Below are 19,468 nucleotides of genomic sequence, written 5' to 3'. Positions count from 1 at the left end.
TTTCTCAAATAGTGTTGTCTTGCCTGCTTGTTGCAGACAAGGCACACTCTCTCCTAACGCATTTAAAAAAATGTTATAGCACAAGCGCATTTACGATGCAGTAGGTCACGTAGTAGGTCACGACCGTGAATGCAAGCGGGATAGCTGGGCCGCGGCCGCTGCTCAGGTGCCTGGAACGGAGCGGCCTCCCTGGGAGCTAGTGGGTGGTAAGTGAAGATACCGTACCGCGAGGCCTCCCGCATCGATGTGCAAGACCTGCGGTGAAGGAGGTGAGGAGATTTGCAGCCCTAGCGGAGAGAACAGCAGCGGCATCGCTAGAGCGCTGCGCTCAGAGGTGGAAGTGAGGAGGGCAATACACGCTGCATCGGAGGGGCACACGCTGGGAGTGCGGAGCCGGGTGTTGGGTGTGGAGCCCCTCGGACAGCCGCACGGCTCGCTGAGTGACAAATGACTGAGAACGGGCCCCGTCTGTAGAGGTATGAGTGCTGGGAGCCTCGTTAACGTATCAGTGAGGATAGCGCGGCTGATAACACAGAGCACGATGTGCGGGGCGCCTCGCTGGGGATGATTGCTGCGGACCCCCGGAAGGACTCTAGGGGGGACTCCATGTTTGTAGATACGGTGCACCACGCTAGAGGCCGGCTGGCAGGCCATTGAGATACGTTGATAGGCGCCATATCGTGACAAGAGTGTGCGGCTGCCGCCATTTTGAGGGATTAAGCAAGCATCTAAGCAACTGTGCATAGCTCTGCTACGTGGGGTGCTACAAGGGATCGAGTGGCAGTAGGGGCGATACATTGCTCGGAGCGGGTCAGGGGTGCGGAGCAGGACGCAGGGAACAGCCACAGCCCGGAGGACAGGGCAAAGCAGAGGGCCAGTCACTGAGGAGCTGACTCCCACGGCAGCCAGGACTGCTCAGTAAGGAGCCAGCATGATTTCTGCCTGACTCTATAATGGCGCCGAGTCTGGAACCTGAGTTAATCGGAGCCTGCCCCCCTGCAATTATTGTTCTGCTCAAGGGGTTCTCTGGTCTGATTTGAAGCCCCCATGCCAAGCCATGGCTGCTGCTCTGTCTAAACCCTCCCAAATAAGTTCAAGTTAAAGGATTCCCTACCCATCACCCAGTTCACCGCGCCTGACCCCAAAATGGTGGATCAAAACAATATTTACGTCAGCGTTTCTCATGCTCCTCATGTCCTGAGCCCACTTTTGCTGCTCCAGCATCACCTTTTGCCCTACTAAGCGGTGATCGAGCCTGTTAACTGCTGAGCGCCACAGGAGGGCGGGAAGACACTCACTTTCTTCAGCGCAGCGAGTCCTCTGCTGATACACCATTTTGGCCTTTCACAACTGCGCAGCAGAACTACCCAGCCTCAAAACGGCTGTTTCACGACCAGCTCATGCTGCCTGACCTGAAAATGGCGGAATTTGAGACCTCGACGCCGCGCGCACCTACACGCCTAATTACCGAGCTGTATTAAGTGAGTCCACAGCCTGTCTTCCAGATGTTTCTTCTTCACGGCCAGTGCTTCCTTCAAGCAATCGGACATCCCTGCGGGCGTCTGCGAGTAATGCATTCCTCCTCAAAATCGCCATCCGCTTAACTCTTTAATTATATGGTATTTATTTTGAACAATTTTACAGCTGCGCAGCAAATAGTGCCAGCTGCACCGTTTAGGCCTTTTACAGCTGCGCAGCAAGTAGTGCCAGCTGCACCGTTTAGGCCTTTTTACAGCTGCGCAGCAAGTAGTGCCAGCTGCATCGTTTAGGCCTTTTTACAGCCTGACGGCACATTAACCCGGTTTTTCCACCATAAACGTTCGGATTATGCGCCCCCTTTTTGCCCTCTTTTTTCTCCTCACTACCGCTCTCCCAGCAACACCCCTCTCATCTCTCCCCCACCCTCCTTCGCCTCAGCTTCCCAAGATGGCCACCTCTCGAGTTAAGTCGGGAGCCAATTGCTACAAAATCATTTATCCTCCCGACCAGACTAAAGCTACAATAAAACGACTTAAGCATAACACTATTGAACGTTTCCCGGACTCCGTTTTTGTGGATCAATTTTACAATGGTCGTCTTGGGAGGCTCAAAAACGATTTCATCTTCTTCACTCGCGACATACCCTCTTGGTCCAACAGTTTTTACAATTCCCTTAACGTCACCTCCTCCTCCTCTATCCCTTATGGGAAACAACTAAAAATTTCCCCCTCTGGGTGCTTCAATGGCTATCTCACTATCTCACTCTATAACAACGGTACTGTCATGATCCAAGGCAAAGACTCCTGCCTCTCGATGTTTGACCACCTCTTCCCCTCCCTACTCCCCGTCTCTGCAACCGGGTTTCCCCTTGACTCTCCTTCCAGCTCCACCCATTACTCCCTTTCTCCTCCGCCGACCCCTCCCCACTCCAATTGGCTGCACTCTCGAGAAGCGCAGGTTGGCCCTCTTCCCTTCCCCCCCCCAACTTACCTCATCTCCTAATCCTCCTCCCCCACAGTATGTCCCATCCCGCATTACTTCAGCTTTACCACTAGCTAACACGCTCCTCGTCCCATCTGCACTTTCACGACACTCCAATCTATTCTCCTCCCCCATACTTCTTCCCGTCACCCCCCTCCTTAGTCCACCTCTCCTCCAACACTCTCCCCCAATTAACTTTCCCTATGCTCCCCTTAGCCCTCCTTCCATCCCTCCTCTCCACCCCTTCATCCCCTCGTCATTCACCCCGTTTTTGCCACATTCCCACTGCATCTCTCTCCTCCCTCCTACTCCTCCAGTACTGCCGCACTACCCCCCTGCCACTCCTAGGAACACCTTCCATCTCCCTCACTCGGGCCCAGCAGAACCACTTCCCCTCCTCAACTTCCCTTTCTCTCAACCCCCCTCACTCTGCCAGATGACCGTTCCCTCAGTGCTACCTCTCCTAACTGACAGGACCTCCGCAACCAATGCACCTTTTTTCCTCCCAAACCTCCTACACTCCCATGACGCCACACAGGCCTCCCCCTCCTACTTCCCTACCGACGTGTTCCGCACCTTTCTCCCTCTAAATTTGTCCTTAATTCCTCTCCCTCTTGCAACACCAACAATGACAACTCTCCCTTAACCCCTAATTCACTTACTCCCGCTCCCAACCCCCACCTTTCCCCACCTGTGAACCCCACCCCCCAACACACCTCCTGTCCCCCCACTTCTCCCTGCCGTCCACCACCAATTCCACCCCCCCTTATTTCAATCGAGCCACCCAACCTTCCGCGCTCTGCCTCTTTCTCACTGGAAAATACGCTAGGCTCTCTGATCACCTCATCTCTCAGCTTACAGCTGCCATTTCACTTTTATGCTCTAAGATCTCCACCCCTCCATGCACCTCTACTCCCTCCCAACTTCCCCAGAGGTACACCTCGCCCCCTCACCCCAATACAGCCAAGCTCAACCTTTCGTCTGCAAACGTCGTTAACTCACACAAGCCCCTGAACGCCACCCTTCTTCAACAGGCATACCCTAGCAACCCCACTGTCTACACTATTCCGACCATCACCTCTGTCAGAACAAAGCGTCCACCTAAACCCTCCCGAGCACCCCCGCAAATATAAAATATCCCGATCACCCTTCAGAGCCCAAGTGCCCCCGTCACCAAAACAGTATTGACAGAGCTGCGCTGTATGCTTCACAACTGCAGATCTGCAGTAAAACACAAACTTGAAATCTCCGACACCATCACCCTTCACAAACTTGACATGCTCTTCCTCACAGAGACCTGGTTCAAAGATACCTCTCACTCTATGTTTGATCTCCTAGTACCCACAGGTTATTCCATATTTAGGAATGACAGAACTGAAAACACGGGGGGAGGTGTTGCAGTCATCTTCAGAAACGCCCTCCAACTTAAGGTGTCTCCTAGCAGCTCCTCCCACACCTTTGAATGCCTTTCTCTTGAACTTCAATTGCAACACCGTTCACCGCTCAGATTCCATATCATTTACCGCCCGCCTCGTAGTAGTAGCTCTTCGTTTATAGAAGATCTCAAAGACTTCATCAGCGACCAATACTCTCAAAGTGACAATCAGACCATCGTGGGTGACTTCAATCTCCACTGGGGCGCACCGCAAGACTCCTCTGCGAACTCACTGGCCACCTTCCTCTCGGCAAATGATCTTATCCAACACTGCACTGAACCAACCCACTCTAAGGGCGTAATCCTGGACCTTGTTATTTCTAAAGCAGGCATGCTTTCTACTACTACCCCTATTCATGTAGATTGGTCTGACCACCACCTCATCCCATTCTCTCTTCAACTTTCACACTCTAACTCTTGGCCAACCCAAGAGGGCCATCTCCTGGTTCCGTGATGCCAAAAACATTGATGTCGGTCCCCTTTGTGAATCAGCTTTGCTTTCACTTTCAAGGCTAGACCCGAACATAGCTGTTGACGATCTCACCTCCCAATGCCTCACAGTTCTTGCAGCTGAAATTAATAACGTCGCTCCACTTAAAAGCAAAAGGATAAGGCCCACTCCCTCAGCACCTTGGTTCAACAAATCCCTTTATGAGGAAAGGAAGCAGCTAAGAGTCCTGGAGAAGCAATGGAGGCAATTGCCTTCCACTGACAATTTAGCCTTGCTTCGCACAGCAAGATCCAAATACCACAAGCACATCTTCCTTGAGAAAGCGACGCACTTCAAAACCCTCCTTGATTCCGCCAAAAATAGACCCAAAAAACTATTCGATCTCATCAAGACTCCAAGCTGCTCTCCCCCAACCTCCAAGGTGGAGGATTCTACAAAGAGAGCAGCGGATTTCGCTATTTTCTTCGATGGAAAGGTGAAATCACTTGTGGATCAGGTTGCTCATCCTACACCTCCAGAGGAGCGCAAATCCTTAGCCATTTGACAGAGCTTTGACCCCATATCTGAAGATGCCCTTCTCAAGTGCATACGCGAAACAAAGCCCTCCAACCATTCTCTTGACCCTATTCCCAGTGCCATTGCCTTTGACTTCTATACCCATTCCCTCTCCTATTGGACCACTCTGATCAATATCTCCCTCTGACAAGGCTCCCTTCCTGTCTCCTTCAAAACTGGGCAGGTCACCCCTCTGCTGAAAAAGCCCACTGCTGATGCGAATGACCTCAACAACTTCCGCCCCATCACCAACCTTCCCTTTCTTGCGAAGATCACGGAAAGATGTGTAGCCAAACAACTCTCTCGTCATATCAAGGACAATGATCTTGATAATTGTCAGTCCGGCTTCATCCAAAACTGCAGCACTGAAACAGCCCTACTGCAAGTGGTTGATGATGCGCTGAGGATACTCGACTCAGGGGGGTCCTGTCTGCTAATTCTCCTTGACCTTTCCGCAGCCTTCGACACTGTTAATCACAACACCCTCCTCAATATTCTTCAACAGAGAATGGGCTTGGAGGGCACTGTGCTTAAATGGGTTGCATCCTTCCTCTCTGACAGATCTCAAATGATCAAAATAGCGAACAGTCTTTCTTCTCCTGTGGCGGTGGGTGAAGGTGTTCCCCAAGGCTCTATACTTGCACCCACATTGTTCAATCTCTACTTAGAACCACTGGGAAACCTCCTAAGCAAATCCGGGATTCACTATCATCTCTATGCAGATGACACTCAACTCTACCTCAAGGTTGCCTCCACTCATGACCTCTCCATCCTAAGCTCCACTCTCGACTCCATTCAAAACTGGATGTCATCTCATCAATTGATTCTGAATCCCTCCAAAACTGAATTCCTCCTCTTCTCCTCCTCACTCTCTCCTCCCCCGGTTCAATCATGGATGGATCAGATGAATCTACTCAACAATAAACCCATCATTGTCGACAGCGCAAAATCCCTTGGTGTCATTCTAGACAAAAAACTCAATCTAACTCCCCACATCAATTCTATTGCAAAATCTGCTCGCTACCAACTGCGCCTTCTTTGGGGAATCCGTTGCTTCTTCCCGGAGCAGGACCTTATAACCCTGGTGCAATCGCTGGTCCTCTCCAGACTAGACTACTGCAATTCTCTTCTTACTGGCCTCCCCAAATCTCACCTGTCCCCACTTAAGTCTGTCTTCCATTCAGCAGCTCGTTTCATTTATGGGGCCAAAAGAAGCGATCACATCACACCGATGTTATCCACCCTCCGCTGGCTTCCCTTCGAGGCTAGAGCTATCTACAAGACCGCTTGTATCACCCACAAAGCCTTGCACTCCTCCTCTCCCCGCTACCTGGCGAATAAACTGAAACTCTCTGGAGGCTCTAGACCTTCACGCAATGCGGAGAATCTACTGCTTGAAACTCCCACTTTCAAGAAGGAAAGAACAATGGCCCAATCCTTTTCAGGCAACGCAGTGAGAATCTGGAACTAGTTTCCGCCCCAGCTCCGGACCACCGCCTCCTCCCAGGCCTTCAAAAGGGACCTCAAAGTTCTCCTCCTCCAGAGACACCTCCAAAAGTAATTCACGTCCTCTTGCTATTTGGAGGAAGACTTCCCACTACTGATATTTTCTACTTTCCATGACCATGGAAGTGCCTTCCCAGTGTTTGTCCTGTGGTTGGAGTGTCTGCCCTTTTGCAGTATTCTCCATGTACTTGTGTTCGGTGCCCTTTTGTAACATGCACACACCACTTTGCCCTTGTAACACACGGTTGCTACCTCTCACATGTTTTTACCTTTGATACTTGCACAAGTGCCACCTTGCCTACGTAACGCTTGTTCTTGTGCCTAGCATTTATTGCAGTATTATACCTCAAATTATACTCTGTTTTCTCTTATAACTACACACTTGTCACTTTCCTCTTGTGCACTTTTGACTACCTCATGTATTTTTGGTTGATCACAATTTTTACTACCTCAAGTATTTTGTTTGCTCACAATTATCACTTTTGCCTTTACTACCTCATGTATTTTTGGTTGCTCACAATTTTTACTACCTCAGGTATTTTGTTTGCTCACAATTGTCACTTTTGCCTTTACTACCTCATGTATTTTTGGTGGCTCACAATTTCTACTACCTCATGTATTTGTTTGCTCACAATTGTCACTATTACCTTATGTAAGTAACGTATGCTTTTGTAATCTGCTCTTTTGTAATGTTTCTCATTATGTTTCATTTCTGTTCCTAATGTGAAGAGCTCTGACGCCTTCGGGTAAAGTCCGCGCTATATAAAAATGCATAAATAAATAAATAAATAAAGTATTTGCAGGAGTTTAAGCGATTGACGTTGTAAATGACAATGCCTTTTATTTATGTGTTTTAAAAACACATAGATAAAAGGCATTGTCAGTTACAATGCCAATAGCTCCAACTCGTGTAAAAGTGAACCTATTGCTTTGCAAAATGCTTGTTCTAACTTTACTCTCAGCCACACATTGACAAAGTCAATAGTGCTTTCATAGGCGAGACCTATTGACTTTACCAATGCTTGTTTCTGAGGAGGGAACTCACGCGCTGGTAGAATGCATGCGCTTAATGTCCCGTGACAACATGTGTGATGTGTGTACGTAGTGTTTGTACTGGTAAGGTCTAAGCGAGTTGTTAGTTATTTTCCCTAGTACCGCCTAAACTTTCTTTTTAGAGCAGCAGATATTCTAAAATAATTGTTGCAAAATAAGCATCAGTTTACGTAGTGTTTTACTACATGATCAGTCCGAAAGCCACTCAAAGAAATAAGTTTACTTGTCGTTCAACAACTGACGTTTTATATCGCTTTTTGACGTGCGTCTACGAATATCTTGAAGTGGCGTTTAACCGGCACGGCTAAAGCTCAAGAACACCGGACCACGTAACCCCTCCCACCGGCTACATCTAGAACATTCTACGTGGGCATTCCCTATGGAGACCAACCGCTATTGACACAGACGAAGGACAAGGGAGCAATGAAACCTTTGAAGTGGCTGCCATTTCGAAACGGTATCATTCATTAGCTATTATTGAAATTAATCCGTGTTATACACAGACAATTAAGCATTGTCTTACAAATGCATTAGAATATTACTTTCAAGAATTACTGAGATAACCAGATTGTCTCTCAATAAAAGGATACATTCACTTAAAAAGGGAATCGTGGTGTTTTGAAGTATCTCCGTGAGACCTCTGCAGATAGGAAGGCCATTACAAGATGAGAAACGAACTCATTGGGGAATCGTTCGTGGCAAACCGTAGTCCGTCACATAGCGCTCACGCAACCGGAGGGCGGCATGTTAGTAGGCGTGACCTTTAGCTACGCACGCGCACTGCTTCGCAACGTTCTCGTCTGTCGTCCTTTGTCCCGGGCGCCATCTTGCGAAGGGTGATCGGCCTCTGATTGGGTTCTGGAGTCCGGTTGTGGAGCCAATCAGAGCGGGAAGGAAACCGGGAGCGGTGAGAGCGAGCGGCCAATGTGGGGGACCGCAGGTCCCGATTGGAGGGGCCGGGAGACCAGTCAGAGTCCGGGGAGGAGAGCGCGGGGCCGAGGGAGCGCGAGCCCGTCCGGGGGAGGGCCTGAGGGTGGAAGGCAGACCGAACAAGCAGGGGACAGAGAGCCAGAATGGGTGTCTCGAAGCAGAGGGTTATTATGGTGAACGCGTGGTTGCGGGCCCATAGGAGGCCTGTTGGTGGTGGCCTCAGTAAAGATGGTTTTAGTAGCTGCAAACACTTGAGTGGCGGGGTTTACAAGACGCGGGAGGGCCCTGTAGAACGACGAGACCCGAAGATAGATCGCTGTGCAACTGGGAGTGAAGGGACAGTACGTGGGCTGAAATTAGAATGGTACGGAGTCGGGGCTGAATGCATTGATAGGCATTGTTTGGGGTCTGGGGCATGCTGAACGAGACTAGGCGGGCCTGCATAGCGAAGCAGGGGACATAATAGATAAAATAATTAAATGCCATAAGACGACAGAATTGTATTTTTGTACGTTGGGTAGAGCAAGCGGGTGTTAAAGCGAAAAATGGACACTGGTAGGGGGGCTGATGCGTCGAGATGGAAACAGTGGAGCAGGGTAAAGTGACTATTATGAGGTTAGACTCGGGTTGAGGTGGTTTGGCAGTTTAATGATGCATGCCTTGAGAAATTAACGTCTCTTACACGACAAAGCTTTGTATCACACGTTATCACTCATCGGTGTGCGTACGATTAACTATTTCCGAAACTACTACAAACACAATTTAGGTCTGTGGACACCCAAGGATCCCAGACAGTGCGCTGCATCATTAGAGCTTAACTGTAGAACCCTTCATAGAACACCTACACCCTATATTAAAAGATAGTTTTCCAATACCAGGTCCTTATTGACGACTCGGCTTCATCACAAATCAGACACGCCGAAGACGTTATTCATGTTCCCTATATAACCCCTGTGAGATCATCCTTGTTACAGTTTCCTGACTAAAGTAAAGGCATGCATTGCATTCCTACACGTCATTACAACCCTAACTCGCCATACCAAGTGGGTCCTACGCCAATTCCGGTCACTGAGTTAAAAAACCTTGGGGTGTGGCTTGACCCAACTCTCACCTTTTGTCTGCCATACTAAGCGCACGGCGGCCTGCTGCTTTGGCATCTTGCGTGGATTACGGCCCGTATTAAAATTCTTTGATGCTACCACCAGGCAACTTGTGATTCAGGCAACAGTGATTTCTCGGCTCGGTTATGCCAGCTCCTTTTTAGTTGGATTAAATCAGGCCGAAATCACCCGCCTGCAGCGCGTACAGAATGCAGCGGCGAGAGCTGTTGTGGGCCTACCTAGATTCTGTCCCACAACTAACACCTTGCGCACGCTGCATTGGCTACCGATTGCGCGAAGGATCCAGTTCAAGGTCCTCTGTGTAGCTTACAAGATTCTCAAGGGATCCCCTGCCTTGATTCTTTCCAACCTTTTGTCCTGCTATGTCCCGGTCCGTGCCTTAAGATCTTCGGACCTAGAACTTGCTGTCGTCCCCCGTTTCAAGCGCTGCCGGGCTGGCGGCCGCTCATTTCAAGTACGCGCCGCAGTGTTGTGGAATTCCCTTCCCCTTGAGATTCGTGCCCTCAGGGATTTGCTCTCTTTTCGTCGAGCTGTAAAAACTTTTTTGTTTCCTTAGTTCCTTCCTTTTGCTCCGTTCTGTCCTATTGTGTTGTGTTGCTACCTTGTCGGGCGCCAGGACGCTCCTTCGCTGGAGCATCTGTGCGCGTAATAAATGAGTTTAACATAACAGACAAGCGCCTGACCCGTATTTATTTATGCATTTTTATATAGCGCAGACTTTGCCCGAAAGCGTCGGAGCGGTTCACAATGTAAATGTAAATTGATACTTTAATAGCGCACTACTCGCTCGCAAGAGTCTCAAGGCGCTTGTACGAATACCGCTGTGGAACCCATCCTGGCTTTCCCTGTGAGGCGTCCACTCCTGGGCACCCCCAAGGTGGAGGCCAGGCATCCTTAGCTTTGGGGGGGCCGTTGTGGAGATTAAGCAAGCTATTGCCCAGAGTTGCAGAGTGGGACTCCATGATTGGAATAGGCACCGAGGCGAGAATTATCAGGTCCGTGTAATTTTGAGCCCAAGACATGCCGAGGTGGGGAATTCAACCCTGGTCCCGGGCTAGACCTCTGCATCAGGGTCTGCCACTCTGATCATTGAGCCACACTTCTCCACCTCACTACACAATAGGAACAGAACTGATACATGAGGAGAAAATTACACGTGAACAGATTACAAAAGCAGACGTTAAGTTACATAAGGTAAAGTGACAATTGTGAGCAAACAAAATAAATGAGGTAGCAAAAAGTGCACAGGAGGACAAAGTGACAAGTGTGCAGGTTACAAGAGAAAAAAAGTACAATTAGAGGTATAATACTGCAATATATGGTAGACACTCAGGCACAGAAACAAATGTTACGAAGGCAATGGTGGCACTTGTGCAAGTATCAATGGCAAACAAAATGTGAGAGGTAGCAAACCGTGTTTTACAGGGGAAAAGTGGTGTGTGCATGTTACAAAAGAGTACAAGGATAATACTGCAATAAATGGCAACACTCCAGCCACAAGAAAACACTGGGAAGGCACTTCCATAGTCATGGAGAGTAGAATTTTCAGCAACAGGAGGTCTTCCTTCAGATAATAGAGAGGACATGAATTACTTTTGGAGGTGTCTTTGGAGGAGGAGAACTTTGAGGTCCCTTTTGAAGGCCTGGGAGGAGGTGGTGGTTAGATTAGATGGAGTTTTTTGTCGAGTATGACAACAAGGGATTTTGCGCTGTCGACAATGATGGGTTTATTGTTGAGTAGATTCATCTGATCCATCCATGATTGCACCGGGGGAGGAGAGAGTGAGGAGGAGAAGAGGAGGAATTCCGTTTTGGAGGGATTCAGAATCAGTTGATGAGTTGACACCCAGTTTTGAATGGAGTCGAGAGTAGAGCTTAGGATAGAGAGATCGTGAGTGGAGGCAACCTTGAGGTAGATTTGAGTGTCGTCTGCATAGAGATGATAGTGGATCCCGGATTTACTTAGATTTCCCAGTGGTTCTAAATACAGATTGAACAATGTGTGTGCAAGTATAGAGCCTTGAGGAACACCTTGACCTACCACCACAGGAGATGAAAGACTGTTCGCTATTTTGATCATTTGGGATCTATCAGAGATAGAGATTTGGGATCTCCTCAGCTTCATGCTGTTGTGTTGGGTTGCTGAGTTGTGTTCTCCGTGTGAACCTTTTTTTGTGTGTTAGGCATGCCCGATGACAACAAAGGGAAGGCAGGCATAATGGAATTTCATGCACATATTCACCCAGAGTGCCCATTCAAGACGGCCAGTGATTTCATCTTCACTTGTAATAGTGTGCCTATATGGGTCCTTCTTTCCGATTGCCTACTCCACACCAAAGAAAGCACCAATTATCTGGTTACTACTCTACCCTAACTCAAACTCTTAGTTCCTGCAAGAGGAGAGAGTAGTAGTATCTGCTCCTGCTCTACTCATTCCTTGGCGCAGGACTTCGTGCTGCCGGGTTTCTATATCCGCTTTTCAGATCTGTGACTCCCTGTCCTGGCTCTCTGGGTATCTGAGGATCTCTGTAGTTCACTACAGCGAAGAACACCCCATTGAGAGGCACTGATGACCATCAAGTAGAGCCCTTCAATAGAGCTGTGTGCATCTTCTTTTTCTTGGCTGTGATTTGGGCTACACCACCGGTAACGTTCAAATTCAGATTTATTAGATTAATCTGTGAGCCAGGCATGATGACCCCTGACTTGTTCAGTTGCAGTCACTTAAAATTCATTCAACCATCTATATGAGAAAGAAACGCATATTGCTTTATTGGTTCTGTGAAACGTATACTTATGCAGCTATTTGTGTTGCTGGTGTGAACTTGAAATTCATACTCTATCTGCCAATGAATGTCACTGGAGAATACATTAAGCAGAATTTCTTTGTGCTTTATATCTATGCTTCAGTGATATATTAGAACTGCATGTTTATTTGGAGTAGTCAACCGTTACTTTATTTCAGTTAAAAGGAGCGCACTTTGATAGAACAAAAGATTTATAGCTTGCACATGATAAAATAGCTTCTTTGTACTCTAAAGGAAAAGAGGAACGTTAAACACACAAAGGCCTCATAATTAAACAATGAAATTTTAAACAAACTGAAACACAGGCCTATTTAGTATTAAATTCCGGCTGACTGAGGAGTCCACTGATTTTTACTAACGTTGTGCCGGTGCAGCCAGAAAAGTGCAGCACCCCAATATCATTTCCGCCCCTTATGATTGACAAGCCCAGAGACTTTATCACCATGTATTCCTGATAAGTCTGATTCGATTGTAAAACTTATTATCAGTAGTAATTAAGTATAGAAACCACAGATGTTAGTCACAAAATCTCACTATGGAGCTACTTCAGAATTTGGACTGCAAGTTTGACCTTTCCTCATCCCACCTAGAGAGAGGCCACTATTTAGAGACAAGTGGCCCCCACCGTTTTTGCTATTTTTCACCCAAACTGAACCGTCAATACTTCTCAAACTCTAAGAAAGGACTTTTTGAATAGACTGTTTCTACACAAACTGGGGATCATTGCCAACCTGAGCACTGCAACAGCCCATAAACAGGCTTGACCCCTGCCAAGTAGTCTTTAGGGGGATAGTGAGTGTGTTAGCAACAGTTCTTTATATCATTAGGCTGAATCCTTGCTCATATAGATTGAGTCAAAAGTCCATTTTTGTGTAGAAAAAGGCTCTTTATTGATTTTAGTAAAAACATGAACAGCCGACACGTGTTTCGCCCCCTGTGGCGATTCGCGCCAGGGCTTTTTCAAGGCTGTAAAAGATCAAAGTTACATATGTAAAAAAAGTTGCCTGAAGACTGACCGTTGACCCCAATACCAGTGAGTGAAGTGTTAAGAAGGAAAAGGAAAGTGATTAGAGTGAGGCAAAAAGACTCCGATTTAATTAGTCCATTGCTTCCATGCAAAATATGATATGTGAAAAGAGAGAAGGAAAAGGAAATACTCTTTTGAGGATTTGTGATAACACTTCTAAATTGAAGTTTCTGATTGGTGATCAGTGTAGGGAAGAGCGGCGGTGACAAGCTTAGAACATAAGAAGAGGTGAATACCAAGCGGAAAAAAGCATTCACCTATGTGGTTTTGATGCTTGAGTGTTTTTGAAGATTGTCTATGAAACAATAAGTGTAGTTAATTTAACTATTAACCAGAAGAAATTCAGGAAATCAAGTTAAATCAGATAGAGCAAACCAATACAATTCCAAGTGATCAAATTGACATGCCAGAGGAAGGTAAAGCAGGAAAAAAAGCTCAGTTAGTACTGCATACCTATTTACATTAGTTTGCTCATTGCAATTCTTCATCATAATTTGTACTGCTTTCCAACAAAAGTCAGGTTTTTCAAAATATGGATCTGTTAATACAACATTTACATTTAGAGAGTTTTATCCACTATATTCATAGGTTTGTATTCAAGCGTTTTTTTCTTTAACAAACAGAGATTCACTTTATACAATGTGAGCTATTGCTAAGCGGATTATTGCCTTATTTCTACAAGACTAATTATAAAAACCATTGTCTACATTGTAGCGTATTTGACATCTTTAAGACCGGTCTAATTGAGAAGCAGTGCACAATGATATTTGTAATTTAGTCAGTGGGAGTAAATTTGGGTAGCTTATGTCATCTTTGTTTTTAAACTCGGAAGTGTGGCACTTCAAAAAGGGCGGGCACTGTTTTTTAAGACTAATTCAATAAAAACAGGTTAGTAGTTGGGAATAGTCTTAGTGGCCTGGCATGTGGGTTCCGGTATATGGTATTGGCAGAGTATAACGCCAGCAAAGTTGTTAGATATCGGCGTATTACACGGGTACGGAAAACAAGAAGGTCCGGTATTTAGGCAAGGGTAAGATCATACGGACTTTCAAAACATGCTGCATCATATTTAAATCCCTCCACATAAAAAGCCCAGCCATGATCTTCCGCAATTGGGGTGCGATGGTTGCGTCAGCTTTGTTGAACACGTGGTGTGGGCAGGGGTATGACTGAGATCCTGAGTGGATGGAGTTCAGTACCTTGCGTGTCTCTTCGTCGTTGACGTGGGACCAGGCGGCCAGCTGGTTGGTGCAGGTGGGTTCGGGGTGTGGTTTGTTGTGGTCGGGGCGGGTGAGGAGTTGAAGCTGTTGTGTATGTTGGCGATCTTGCGGTGGGAGAAGGTGGCTAGTGAGTCGCAGAGATCTTGCAAGGGTGGGATGTCGTTGGTGTTGGGAGTGGAGAGTTCCTTTACTATGTTGAAAAGTTCTTTGCTGTCGTGTGTGTGGTTTTCCAGTCTGGCTGTGAAGGACGATCTCTTGCCTGTTCTGATGAGGTGGTGATGTCTGCGAATGACGTCTTTGTAGGCTGCGTGGCTGTCTGGTGCGCGGTCGTGGAGCCATATCTTCGCCAGCTTGGCACGCTCGTTTGGAGATCTGGAGTTCTTCGGGGAACCATGTGGCTTTCTTGCTGGGGTGGTTGATGGAGGGTTTCTTGATCGGGGCAAGGGTGTTGGCGTAGTCGTGGATCCACTGTCTTAAGTTTCGGGCGGCGTCTGTCTCGGTGGGGTCCGTGTGTGGGTTCTGGGTGAGGGTTGAGGTTAGTTGGTCCTCAGTAACTTTGCTTCAGCAGTGGCGGGGCAGCTGTTGGGTGCGGTGGTGCGTGGTTGGTGTCTTGAAGGTGAAGTGGATGCATCAGTGGTCAGACCAGTGGAGCTCGCTGGTGTGGTTGAAGGCGACGTGGGTGCTTGTGGTGAAGACTGGGTCGAGCGTGTGGCCGACGGCGTGGGTGGGTTAGGTGACAAGTTGTTGGAGGCTGAGGTTGTCGATCAGGGTGATGGAGTTGCCGGCGTCGTTGTTGTTCTCGAGGTGGAAGTTCAGGTCCCCGAGGAGGATGTAGTTCGTGGAGGCGAGTGCGTGGGTGCTGGCGAGGTCGGCGACAGTCGTTGAAGGGGGCCCGGAGTAAACTTAACTCTTTGACGTATAGGGAGCCAGTGCAGTTTCATTAGAAGAGGGCGGGAAGGAGTCCTTGGGGGAGCATTGAGGACCATCCGTGCTGCCGTATTCTGAACCACCTGTAGTCTTGTCAGTGAGGCATCATTGGTAGAGTACATAATACTTGCTTTCCCTACCAACTGAGGTGTTGAGTTGCTGTATTTTTTGTGACACCACTACAGCCTACCGCGCGCATGCCCACTTCTTTTTGTGGAGAAGTGTGGCTCACTGGTTAGAGCAGGCAGACCCTGAAGCAGAGGTCAGACCCGGGACCAGGGTTCAATTCCCGACGCAGCAGGGTCTTGAGCTCAAAATGTCCATGGACTCGATAATTCTCGCTTCGGTGCCTGACCTAATCATGGGTTCACACTCTGCAACTCTGGGCATTAAGCTTGCTTAATCTCCACAACGGCCCCCGCGGCGGGATGCCTGGCTTTCACCTTGGGGATGCCCTGTAGGGGCTATCTCACAGGGAAAAGCCAGGACGGGTTCCCAAGGCAAGCGCGGAGATACCCCTTCGGGGGTCGAAACTGGCGCTATATAAGAATATAATAATAATAATAATAAGCTGTAAAGAACCATTGGTCTTTGAGCTGGGAGTACCAACAACACTCATGCATACCTTACAGCTACTGCTGGCAGTACAAAGTGTTACGTTTTAGAGGTTAACGACAATTCCGTGAGCTGGAGGGGAAATCCTATCAACTCTGACAGATGCGCTGCAATGTTCTGAAAAGTACTCCTTTTAGCAGCTGCTGAAGGTATAGACAACATTGCTCTGGTAGGTTTGATAGAGGCTAAGAATGGTCACAATGGGCACAAGCCTCATTTAAGGTTTCATTTGTTTTTCATGCGTCACCTGGGTCACATACCTTGCTGTTTCATATCGCTTGTTTTCAGTATTGAGCTAAAGGTCATGTAATGTTATTTCCAATGATTTTATTATTCTAGTAGGCGTTTATAACATGAAAAGCTTGTATTTTGCTTAGTGTTACGAGCTCCCCCATAATGTAATGGTTTTATGTTTTTTTTCTCAGGTGCTCTGCTGTGGTTAAAACTGTGTAAGGGTGGCATTGAGAGCCTCAGGCCATGGAGCAGTATACGACTAACAGCAATGGAGCCACTGAACAGATTGTTGTGCAGGCCGGGCAGATCCAGCAGCAGGTATGGGTATTTCTATGCTCAAGTGTATTGCAAATTGTGTGTTTGAGACCTGGGACACAATGATTTGTGACTTGTCATGTGATTTAAGCGGTACACCAGGGAAGTAAGCTATGATACATCATGCTGGGGTTACGAGCATTTCGAAACCTTTCTACCACTGGCAGGAACACTTTTATGTAGGCGAAGGGTTAGTTTCATGGGACGGGTGGTTCCCCACCCTGGCCTCACCTGTAAAGATTGACGTCAGACCTGTGATACCCAAGTGGTAATATTGGTGACGAACCTTGGTTTAATTACAAGGAATTCAGCAATTTTGGGCCAGGAACGAGGGCCCTGGAATTTAAACCTCTTTATGGAAAAAGCCATCTGACCCACCCACGTGTTCAGAAATGCTTGGTCTGAGTTCCGACTCCAGCTGCTAGTCTCGGTGTTCGCATCAGTAACCAGCCCAAGGCAATGTTTTCTGAAGTTGTTTTCTATGGTCATGACTAATATCCGTTTATGCTTGGGATGCTAATCTTTTGACTTTCTTTTAGCGAGGTGCCTGAAGCCGTAGTTATGCAATGACTTGTGAATTAGACATAGTATATTATGCTCTCTTGCTGACACTTGGATTGTAGCTGTTGTTGTTCTTCCTATTCCTGCCACAGGGTACAGTCACTGCTGTCCAGTTACAGACAGAGGCGCAGGTGGCTTCCACCTCAGGCCAGCAAGTCCAGACCCTGCAGGTAGTGGTGATCTCCCTGTGTCTCATAATTGCATGAGCCCATGCCTTGGTCACCACCACCTCATTTTTCCAAATATGTGTTTGAGTCTTCCATGTTGCATATCATTGGCTTGCCACACATACACGCACATGCTTTCATCTGCTTGGATACCCATCTTCAGAAGTGAAAGTATTAGTACGTCAATGTGGTAGAGCATAGCAAAGTGGGGCTGATCTCATTATTACGAGATGTCTGTAGGACATGTCATAAGGGATTCAAAATAATATGTACATAGTTTTTTGTGACTTTGTGCTTCATAGAAGATCTCCATTACGAGGAGTGAGAGCAGTCACTGCAGCTGGTGGAGATTTAACTGGTTGTACAAGTATGGGAGAACAGATTTAATTTGAATACTTCTATTCTACAGATGGAAGAGTGGGTTATTGAGATTCTACCAGGAAGACCAGGACACTTGAGTAATTCAGTGTGAGTGAAGAGGCGGCGGTAAATGGGAGGTCGCATAGTTTTTAACTTCTCTGTTTTGAAGTGATCAATTAAATAGGGCAGTTAGCACAGAGTAGCTCGTATCTTGCCGACATTAAGATCTTGAGAGAAGACAAACACATTTAAAAATTGAAGTTTTTCGCTTAGCTGGTTGGTCGGCACTAGAGCGTTGAAAAACTGTTTGTTTCTAACCTCTCTGCTGAAGGCTTAGATACCAGTTCTTCAAATTAAGGATTCTCAGCAGTGTTAACTTTGGATTTTGCTTTTGTCATCGCATACACTTGCCCTTGTCTGACACTTCCACCATTTGAATTGCTAATGTCATTGATTTGTTTATCTGTCTGCTGCTGCAGGTTCAGGGTCAACCTCTCATGGTACAAGTCAGCGGTGGCCAGTTGATCACATCCACAGGACAGCCCATCATGGTGCAGGCAATGACCAGTGGGCAAGGCCAAACCATCATGCAGGTGCCTGTTTCTGGGGCACAGGGGCTACAGCAGGTGAGAACACTGATCACAGACCTACTACAAACTCGACTGGAACATGTTTGCTGTGGGGTTTGTAGTCAATTATTCAGCAGGTTGTGGTCTGCTTCGTTTTAGTGTGGTGGTGGGGGGGGGGGGGGCGGTGTCTACCTACTTGCTGCACATTTTTATTCAGTCTAACTAGTAGTTGGCTGCTATCTAGTTGCCGAAAATAGAACTTTACAGTTGGGTGGGTTGTAGAAGTTCTTATTAACGGTAATGCAGTGGCTCTAGTTTTTTCCTTGTTTCTCTTTTCTGTTTTCTCAGATCCAGCTGGTACAGCCGGGCCAGATACAGATCCAAGGAGGTCAGACAGTCCAGGTGCAGGGGCAACAGGGACAGACCCAGCAGATCATAATCCAGCAGCCACAGACTGCTGTCACTGCAGGCCAGAATCAGGTAATTTAAGCAGAAGCTGGTGCAAGCTGACCACACGTTTTAGTCACTTGCGTGCTGTGGATTCACTCCTGAGGAATGGGCGCAAGAATTCTCATGTGAATAGCTCACCTGGGCGCCTTTGTGTCTTTCGCTGGAAACTTATTCATTTGCATCTTTAGTTTTTGTGAGCTTGACTGATATTCATGTACACTAGGGGTTTATGGCTACGAGAGATCATAAAGTAGTTTTTTTACGAGAGAAATATATATATTATAGCTATGGGAACAAAACGTAAAAGTCGCTGACATTTAAAATTCTCAAAAACTCGCACCCTCTTCATGCACTAGTCCCACACATGACATCCCTGACGAGATGGCTTTTGACATCTTGTTGGCCCTCCCTGTGCCACAGTACCAGAAGTCACAACCTTTGTCTGTGTGTCTTGAGCTCTGAGCACAAGACCAGGCCAATGGCAAAGGCCCTGCATTAGTCTCTGTGGCCCCAGTGTTCATGCTACCTGGTCTTGGACTATGCATAGATACACTGCGGCCTTTTTGTAAGGTTAACTAAGTGCAGATCTGTCAACCTGTTCCAGGTATGCAAATACTGCCACAAAAACACATTTCTTTTTTTATTTAAGAAAAGGTAGTACCTGCTTCTCTGCCATTGTTTGTCCCCATAGTCAGTATACAAAAT

At 47.3% G+C, this 19,468-nt stretch overlaps 1 protein-coding gene across 12 annotated transcripts in view; it reads left to right on the top strand.

Annotated features, from left to right (window-relative positions):
• The first annotated feature begins 8,262 nt into the window (after positions 1-8,262).
• NFYA (nuclear transcription factor Y subunit alpha) overlaps positions 8,263-19,468 on the top strand; it is a 29,357-nt gene continuing 18,151 nt past the window's right edge. For 5 of the 12 annotated variants that reach the window (XM_086923552.1, XM_086923549.1, XM_086923547.1 and 2 more), the window contains exons 1-5: positions 8,263-8,367; positions 16,533-16,659; positions 17,310-17,387; positions 18,224-18,370; positions 18,653-18,793. In XM_086923552.1, coding sequence (XP_086779678.1) covers positions 16,585-16,659; positions 17,310-17,387; positions 18,224-18,370; positions 18,653-18,793 — 441 coding nt within the window. In that variant the 5' untranslated portion in view covers positions 8,263-8,367; positions 16,533-16,584. The remainder of the gene's footprint in view (positions 8,368-16,532; positions 16,660-17,309; positions 17,388-18,223; positions 18,371-18,652; positions 18,794-19,468) is intronic. The other 7 variants (XM_086923553.1, XM_086923550.1, XM_086923548.1 and 4 more) reach the window with 3 other exon arrangements.

The sequence above is a fragment of the Lissotriton vulgaris genome, chromosome 5, assembly GCF_964263255.1.
Source record: "Lissotriton vulgaris chromosome 5, aLisVul1.2, whole genome shotgun sequence".
Lineage (NCBI taxonomy): Eukaryota > Metazoa > Chordata > Amphibia > Caudata > Salamandridae > Lissotriton > Lissotriton vulgaris.
The sequence above is the reverse complement of the archived record's forward strand: the minus strand, read 5'-3'. Positions and strand labels throughout refer to the sequence as shown.